Raw genomic sequence first — 9,944 nt, 5'->3', positions numbered from 1 at the left:
AAGTTATATTAATTCCTTTGGGAATTTTAGAAACAGGAGTAAGATTTAAGTGGAGATATTTACATCGGATAAAAAAGTCAATTTAAAAAAGAAATTTCAATTATTATTAGCTTATAATAATTTATAAACAATACCTATAATACTTAACATTACAATGTGGACATAAAATACAATGTTATTAACATAGTGTAGTTACAATCATATTAATCACGTTTTCAACTAAAACAAATATACCTAATGAAGATTGTTGAAAATTTATAGTTAGATTTACATTTTTTTTTTTTTTATTGATTGGCCACATTTAATTTTTTTAGCATTAAACAATATTCAGCACCATAATTATAAGATGTTAACATTGTATATCATAATTTATCTTCACAATTTTTTTATTCTAAATATTTGGTTTCTAGAATTGTATAATCTATAAATGGAAGACACATGAATGAAGAAATATATACAAGTATCAACAAAAGGTCCATAAATATTCATAACAATGTTTCATTGACATTCTCATTAACCAGTCTCTTTCTTTTAGTTAAATTTTCAGTAGATGTATTGGATTTCTGGTATTGCAATAGATTATCTTCTATATCTGAAAGTAACGATTGAGTTGAAGATGAGCTGGTATCACCAAAACTAAGATCAACTGGACTAGCAGTTAATACACTTTGGCTGAATAAATAATCTCTGAAAGAACTGGATAAAGAATCTCCAGAAGTCATTAAATAATATGGGTTAGATGATATAGAGTTCAAGCTTTGACTACTTGGTTGGTTAGTAATACTTAGATCATTGTTACAGGACTTTATTTTATGTATATTCGAATTAGATAATGCAATTACTGGTTTTCGACTTCTAGGAGTCATCATAGTTTCCTGCAAAATAAAATATTTTGTTTTAGCATTAGAAACATCTTGAAAAATTATTTTATAAACACTATGACTTATTAGAAAAAATTAATTTTGGGTACTTTCATGGTAAATAAATAAATGCAATTTACAAAGTGCATTATACTAGTTATATTAACTAATATTTCATTATATACTGATAATGATAGATTAGTTACAGATACAGTGTTTGAAAAGTACATCATTCAATGTTTATCAACTTATGAATGACATAATATGACTACACTATTATATTTAGTGAATGTCTCACAAACGTCTTTATTTTTTGCAAACAGAATGTAAATGTCATTTATATTTTTAATTTATTTAAACAGTTTTTAAGGCTGGTTTATTTGAGTTTTTACTGAACATAAATATGAGTGAATTAAATTAAAAGAAAAATCAATGTAAATAAGTTAAATTTTTTACTACACATTCCAAAGACTAAATAAATATGTAATGTTGCAATAGCTTATTTTAACTAATTTTGATATTTTTTAATTGTATGTTTGAAAAACCAAGAATGCAAGAGATATAATATATATTTTTTAATTTTGATAGAAACAAACTCAAAGTTTTCATCTACTATTAATTTTAAATTGGATTGTTTTGTTATTAGTTATTTGTTAGTAGTTACTTTTTAGTTGATGATAAAAGCAATGTAAGCAAGAAAAAAAATTAAAACATAATATCTACCTGCATAGATTTGGTCATTTTTTGGGCAGACTGAGTTATTGGGGACATATCATCATTAGGATGACTTTGATGAGGAGTTACAGCAGAAGGAGTACTTGTACATCTTTTAATTCGCTTCACCATGTTAGGCGTAGAAAAACAATCTACTGGGTTACATGATTCTAGATCAGGAGAACACTGAACTTCTGCCTTTGATTTTTTAGTATCTTTATTTTGTAAATCCTTTGAAGTATCCTTTCTTTTTATTTTAAATGAATCATCCTTATTTTCTTTATCTGACAAAGTGGCTGAAGATGATTTGAACTTTTCTTCAGAAAGCTAAGATTATTCCATGATAAACAATAACATGCAAAGAATGTTAGTCATTTCATGCATCAATAAAAATTAATAATAGCTTAAATGAATTTATATAACTCATATATTTAAGTAGTGCACATTTTAATGTATTGAGATAATTTTTAAATTAATACTCTACTAAGAATAGTATAAAAGTAAAATTTGAAAAAAAAAAAACCTTATTTAAATCTGGAGACTAAAAGTCTGGTAGTAATCTGGTGAATAATCTACATAAGTAAATTTTTTTTTTTATATTCGAAATAATTACTGTAGAAAAGCTTTTATACTGTCAAACTCAATGGAGTTACTCCATAAATGTAATTTAATTTATTTAAGGTTAATGCTTAGAAGGCAATAGAGTACAGGTAAACATAATATATTATATACAGGTATAATATATATATAATACAACAAAAATAGCACTTTGACACTAATATATAATATAGTAATAATAATAATAGAAAATATTTAAATGAATAACCAAAACATATATATGTATACGGCCTACCAGTAAAAAATTACTTTAATTATGCTCATAAAATAGTGAACAAATATATATATATATAGTATACAAATATTACACAAGATGACAGTAGGAATATTTAATGGAATAGTATTCAATATTTCAGTACAACAGTATTATTAAATAGACCAGGATTTCAACAAATATCAACCATACGGTTAGCAATATACCAGAAAATAATGATAAGTTAAATAGGACAAGTTAGTGAATACGACATGCATAACAAACTATCTCAGATACATTACCAGGTCTATAACTAGTATCAAGATTTAAATCTGACAATGCATCAAAAACTTTGGCCATCATGATAGAACAAGATGATAGGGAAATAATGGTATACATTTTCAGAATTTTTAATAATTTGGGTTCTAGGCACATTATAATTTTTGAGGAGAAATATTTTCCAAACTGTTCTGTTTTAGGTCCAATATAGGTGTTCAAATACTTATTTAGCCAAGTTTTAGTTAGTATGAAATAATCTACTTTAAATAATGGTTTATTACAATATTTATCCAGTTATCCAGTAAATGAAGTTTTGACTTAGATTTTAATATCAATGTTACATAATAATTGATGTTATTTAGCATAGAAAGTTAGGGTCAGATGGTTTTTAACATTTGTATTTTACCTAGGCATTTAGCACCAACTATTGTTGCTTGAATACCCATAATTGCAATTAATTGATTAGTAGTTTGTTCAGTGTCATCTATTCCATCAGGTATATTATAAACAATTATATTATTTGCTCTCTGGATAATATCTTGAGTCTCTTTAACTATATCACTAGGTTTATAATATGTCTTAGTAAAGGTATCTAATAGATCAATTTTACTACATAAAGAATGAACTTCAGAAAATTGGCGTATATTTTCAGCTTTTAGACTAATTAGAGTTAACGTTACATTACTTATAGCGTTTTGAATACTGGATGTTATTATCATAAGAGCTAAGTTTTTTATCAATTGCTAAAAGTTTCGCATCTTGAGAAGACTACAACAATTTAATGTGTGTAATATATTACTAAAGGTAGGCTCATTTCAGGAAATACTGGATGATGATCCTGATTTTTTAGCTGACATGTTGATTTTCGGCATTGTAAAAAATTACATACTTAATGATACAATGAATAAGAAAAAAGAAACAATGATAATAATAAAATTACTAGTTTAAAAATCATATAAGACATGAACATTAAAAAAGACATCTACATTTATCAACATTTATTGCTGTATTGAAGAGGAATTTCATTTCATTCTATGGAACTTTAATGTGTATTAAAAATTAATTTTTCTACAGTAGTTATTTGAAGAATTTTTTTTTTTTAATTTCTAACTTAAGTAGATTGAAATAAACTCTAGCAATATAAGTTTTCTTTTTTTAAGAAAAATTGATGACTTTTAATTTAAAGACAGAGTGATTCCTTAACTACGCATCATAGAATATCTTTGAAAATATTAGAGCTAATTACTATTTTATTTTATTTTTTTTAACAATAATGGTTATTTGTTGAGCTGCTTTACATAAAAAATAAATTTTTAGCTATCATCCTTTACATTCAAAACTCTTACTAGTTTTTGATTTTCAAGCAACCGCAAATATTTTATATCATTAAATTTATTTTACTCCAAAAAAAATGTTTGTACATATAATTTTGTTATATTATTTGATATTCAATGAATTATAGCTGTTTAAAATTAAAAGGTGATCAGAAAAAATAGTTTATTTATTTTGAAGACATCTTTATTAGGTTGAAAATTGATTACTTACAGTTTATAAAATTATGATAATATATACAGGTTATTATATTTCTATGAACTAGTAGTGTTTATTAATATATAACGTGATTTCCTCCTTGATTAACTTGAAATAGTTGTAAAAAAAGTTGGGATATGAAAATAAAAAGTTGATACAAGTTTAGAGATGGTAGCAGAAATTTAATTTTTCAAGTAAAGCAGCTGAACGAAGGTTCATTATTGTTAAAAAAAATAAAATAGTAATTGGCTCTAATAATATTAAATATATTTCGTAAGGCATAGTTAAGATATTGCCCTGTATTTTGTTTTGGATTTTTTATGTGGGAGGTTGTGTGTAAACCATAAGTGTATAACAAAACTAAATTTTATTGAAGAATTGAAATTACAAATGTATTTTCCAAAGTCCAGTGAGATATTATGTTGAGCACATTAAACAAACATTGCCTTGTATAAGGAAGAAAGACATATGCTTTATATGTTTATTATCACTATTAGTTTTTCATAAAATATGTATTTTATAGAACACCCTTTAGTATGTAATCAATTTTCAATTGTCCAAATAAGTATGGTTTTTTCTTTTGAAAAAAGAATATCTAAGAACAAAATACCTATGCTTCCCAATTTTCAATAACATTTACTAATTGTAAAGGTAAAAAATCCAGGAAGAAAATAGATTGTTGGTCCATAAATAAGTGTACTCAATTATGAGATATAAAATCATTTACACATTTGTTAATTACTAACTTAAATTAATATAAAGCAATATAAATATAAAATAAATATGTTGAAATTACTTTTACATCTCCTCTTTCATTTGATTTTATAGGTCCATGTTTTATTTTAGATCCTTTTTTAAATATGTGTTTCTGAAACATTAAGTATAAAATTTTAAATTAAGAAATACTTATTGGTTATTATAAACAATAAATCGGTAAAATTGTAGAAGTTAATTTATTATTTGGGTTTACTAAAACAAAAAAAAATTCAGTATTATATATATATATATCATTATTATGAATCATTTTACAGAAAATACATTATATATGTATAAATAATACATTTATTAAAATTTGTATTTATTTTTATCATTAAATAAAAAAATTATTTACTTAGAATAAAATAATTAAATTTAGTTTAGTTTTAAATGCACTCCAAAAAATCAACTAATAAAACTTCAAATTATGAATCCTAAAAATCTAGAACTTATTAAAACCTGTATTTATAAACACATATAACACCAATAAAACAAAAAAAAATATTGGTTCAAGGTCATGATTAAAAGATTAATGACAAAAATTATTAAATAATAAATGAACAATAATATAAAAGAATAAGCTGAGAATCATGAGCAAATAATAATAATCTTAGATAATAGTAAAATGTAAGTTTTAACAAGCGACAATATTTGTGATATCGAATGAAAATTCATAAATAATAGACATTGTGCAAATAGTATCACAGATGTTCAATTAAAAACGAGAAAATATCCAAAAAATAGTGAATGTCATATCATCTTAATAGAAAAAAAATCTGATAAGTAGAAAGAAGTCTTGCGGTGTTACTGTCAATCTTTTAATCATACTTAAAATTGTTCAACCATGTATTTTATTTCTAATCCTTCGTGATGTATAAACAAATTTGGGAATATTCAGTTTGAAAAACAAAATTAAAATAAAAAATTAAACCTAACTTTTCCTTGTAAATTTGTTCAAAAATGAAACTAATTTAATCAAATATACTAAAATTATTGAATCTTTTTCTTGTTGTTCTTCTTCTTCCTTGCCTGAATCCCAATTACTTGGGGTCAGCCACCCTTATCCTAAACTTCCACTTGACACGATCTCCTACTTCAGCTGTCCTCATATCGCATTCAGTAGCATCCCTCCATCTCTGTTTTGGTCTTACTCTACCTCTTCTTCCTTCAACATTCATTTCTATAACAGTTACTGTTCTTACAGCTTCCAATTCTTCTCTCCTCATTCCACGAGATATCCTCTAATGTCTCTTTTGGGTACTCCTCATTCAATAATTTTTCAAAATACTCTTGCCACCTTTTTTTTACATCATCATCACTCGAGAGTACCTTATTATCAACACCTTATATAATGATAATCTTTAGACCTTTTCTCTCTTATCATTGCAAGTCTATAGATTTCATTCTCGCCTTCTTTTGTTCCTAGCCTATCATACAACTCATCATACCTCTTAAACTTCTCCTTACTCACTGCACACTTAGCTTCTTTGCACAAGCATTTATACTCCATCCAGTATTCTCTCCTTTTGCTCTTCTGCCATACTTTGAATTGCTTTTTCTTACTTTCTATGTTTTTTTGAACGTCCTCATCCTACCACCAGGTTTCCTTGTTTCCTGGCATTCTCTACTCTTACTTACACCAACAATCTCATTTGCAGTATTCTTTACACAACTAGCAAACCTATTCCACACATCATTTATGTCTCCCTCGATATTCCATACTGTCCTCTCTTTTAACGTCTTTACCAACTCTTTCATTTTTCCCTTTCAATTTCCACTACCGGATCTTTGATTTTTCCGTGTTCCTTGTATTTTTGTATATTCTTTTTACGGTACACCACAACTTCATTACCATCGGTCTATGTTGTATTGTTACACTCTCGCCTGGTATAACTTTACAATCTTTAACTCACTTTACGCTCTTTTTCTTCCACAAAATAATCAATCTGTGATCTATTCCTCCTACTCTTATAAGTTATAAGTTTTTTCCACTTTCTAAAATAAGTATTAACTACAGCAAGATCATACAATACTGCAAAATCCAGGACTCTTTCTCTAGCCTCATTCTTCCCACTAAAACTACCACTCTTTCATATCTTCTCCTCTCATTACCTACATGTCCATTCATATCTCCACCTATCACCGCATCCTCATTGCCAGATACTCCTTGCATCACCTCATCCATCTCTCTCCAAAATACTTCCTTGTCTATTTCATCACATCTTTCTTGTGGTGTATACGCACTTACTACATTCAACAGTTTTTTCTCAAAAATTAATTTTTACGACTATAATCCTGTCACTATTCCTAACTACCAATACTTTACTTTTCATCTACTCATCCATTATTATCTCTACACCATTCTTTGTATTGGTCTTACTTGAGTATATTATTTTATAACCATCACCTATTTTCTGTGATTTCACTCCTTTTCACTTAGTTTCCTGTACACAACAAAAATTAACTTTTCTCCTCTTCAATACTTCTACTAATTCTCTACTTTTACGAGTGAATTTTCCAACATTCCAAGTACTTATTCTTACTTTGTATCTATCTTTCTCCCTTATATATAAGTCTAGCTTAGAGTTAAGTGGTGATAACCCTACACCGTTGACACTACATGTGTTTAAATATTTAAAATGTTCGGTTCAATCTCAAAAATCAGGGTTTGTTACATCAGTTATCTTGATTGTTAACTCTATGAATTAGATGTTAAGATAAGTTGTGAAAAAAATTAATTAAGACCCTAGAGTCTCAAATAAATATTTTGTAAAAGAAACTTTTTTTTTGTGTTATGAGTTATAACCAGTTGTCATATATCTTATCATTGAGGTTCATAATTAAATAACATACATATAAAATACTCGACATAAAAATTTAATTCTTACATTCTTTTATAAACTTAATTATTAACTTACTAACTAAATATTAAGATAATATTACCTTAATTGAGTTGGTTAAACTTCTATTTGGAGTTATTACTGAACTATGATTACTGACACGTTTAATAAACATTCTACGCTTTTCTGCTGATTCTGGTAAACTTTGAACATGAGCATACAATTCAGCTAAAGCTTTAACTGTTGGATCTTCTTCATTTTCTTTGGTAGTAGTTGTTCGGTCTGTAAATGAAAATACTGTTGTGGCAACAGTACCTTCTTCCTAAAATATAAATACATTAATTAGATTAAAATTATTTCAACATTTTATTTTTATTTTTACTTGAACAGGCTGTAAAGTTTTTTTAGACCAATATGCTCTAATATCTACAGCCAAGTTTGGTGGAATTTTAAATAAGTCAAAACCTAAATTTATCATATAAATGACAATTTGTGAAAGATTACGAGTGTTTTCATATATTTCTTCAGCTGGTAACTGAAAGATAAGAATAACAGTTTAACATTAACAATGTTATTTTAATTTTTGACCTAATATTTTTCTAAAAGACAAATAATTCACAAATTAAAATTTTTTTATCAAACCTCAGCAGAAGTAAACTATTGTATTTGAGTTAGTTAAATTTTCAAAAGATATTTTTTGATATGCAATTTTTTTAAACAAAATTACTAACTTTTCTAGGAACAAGTAAGTGCCCTGTGAATAATGTTGCTAAGTTATCAGGTGGCATTCGATTTTTATCAGAATGTTTTGCTGTAAAATGGAGTAATTTAATTATATCTTTTAATAAAACTAAATTATCAAATGGTAATAATAATAACAAAAGTTGTAACGCTCTCAATAATCGTTGTCCATTATTATTAACTTCCATTTTTTGACAAAATTCTGAAAGAAAAATATTACTATAAGATAAATTTTTTTATCAAATTGTTAAAAATAACTTAAATTTAAAAAAAAGCTTAAATCTCTGGGAAACTTTATTAATTTATACCTGATATTTGACAGTATGCTGGATAAAATGCTTCAGTCATTAGTGGCTCAGGTTGCTCTGCTAGGAAAGACTTAAGAACTGTTGCACAATCATGAACAGTAAATTGGCTATTATATAAATCTAATGTTTGACCTTGATTAAGAAGACTTTTTAGTTCTTGCTGTCTGTTTATAGACCCATTACGTCGAAATATTCCTTCTTGAATTATGTCTATATTATAATTTAAATATTTTACTTAAGATAATTTTTTCAATTATGACAACTAAATTATAAAGCATACTTTCTTCTTGGGATAAAAAATCAATTAGTTGATAAACTTGACAAATTCCTTCTTGAGTAATTGGAGCTCCATCCATAACTCCTTTAACAGGATACTTATCTTTTTTTAAAAAGGACCATTTAATTGGTTTTATTTTGGATTTTTCTTCGACGATATTATCTCCTCTGAAAATACATAGATGTTAGTAATGATAAATATTTATTAAAATAATTCTTACTCTTTAATATTTGATTCTAAGATAAAAGATAAATGCATTCGAACTAATGTGTAAAATTGTTCAGAATCCTCTACTCTTAATTTATTGGCCAATTTCCAATCTTCATTCATATCTAACAACTCCATCGCCATATTTAAGCAAACAGATTGATAAAAATTAAGATATTTATTATAGACTAAATAATTTAATTTTCTACATCATCTAATTAAAAACGTAAAAATAATTATGAATTTTTTGAGTATCAGCACAACACACTATTGTGAATTCTATATAAATTGACATGTAACAAAAAAGGTAACATATTAAATAGTTTTTCAAATTTTAATTAAGCCTATAAAGCTTAGAATTATTACACGCTGTTGCGAAGAACATAAGTCTTCAATACTTCTGTACTACAATAATACTCAATAACGGTTTTATTTAATTTTTCAAAATACGTTAACTAGAAGATAGGAACGATAAACAATGATTATCAATTACTCAGTATTACTGTATTTTTAGTAAAAGCGTAATTCCATGTATCATTAGTTGGTCACACTGGATAATTTTTGATGGATTCAATAATGGCTGGTGAAGATTAATAGGTATTTGCACAGTATTTAATGAGG

At 26.1% G+C, this 9,944-nt stretch overlaps 1 protein-coding gene across 2 annotated transcripts; it reads right to left on the bottom strand.

The window, feature by feature from the left end:
- Positions 1 to 87: 87 nt before the first annotated feature.
- LOC126907670 (rho GTPase-activating protein 19) lies at positions 88 to 9,779 on the bottom strand. Of its 2 annotated transcripts, XM_050689118.1 has the most exons (9): positions 9,337 to 9,774; positions 9,120 to 9,283; positions 8,840 to 9,049; positions 8,522 to 8,733; positions 8,173 to 8,325; positions 7,894 to 8,112; positions 4,991 to 5,062; positions 1,584 to 1,901; positions 88 to 875 (listed from the first exon to the last, which is right to left on the bottom strand). In XM_050689118.1, exons 1-9 carry the CDS (start codon positions 9,465 to 9,467, stop codon positions 486 to 488), a joined length of 1,869 nt encoding a protein of 622 aa, XP_050545075.1. In that variant the 5' UTR covers positions 9,468 to 9,774; the 3' UTR covers positions 88 to 485. The 2 variants fall into 2 exon arrangements, with proteins under 2 accessions (XP_050545075.1, XP_050545076.1); XM_050689119.1 differs by lacking the exon at positions 1,584 to 1,901 and having other exon boundaries at positions 9,337 to 9,779.
- Positions 9,780 to 9,944: the final 165 nt, after the last annotated feature.

Source organism: Daktulosphaira vitifoliae, unplaced genomic scaffold, assembly GCF_025091365.1.
Source record: "Daktulosphaira vitifoliae isolate Bord-2020 unplaced genomic scaffold, ASM2509136v1 Scaffold_5, whole genome shotgun sequence".
Taxonomy (NCBI): domain Eukaryota; kingdom Metazoa; phylum Arthropoda; class Insecta; order Hemiptera; family Phylloxeridae; genus Daktulosphaira; species Daktulosphaira vitifoliae.
Note: the sequence above shows the minus strand (reverse complement) of the source record. Positions and strands in the feature narration are given on the sequence as shown.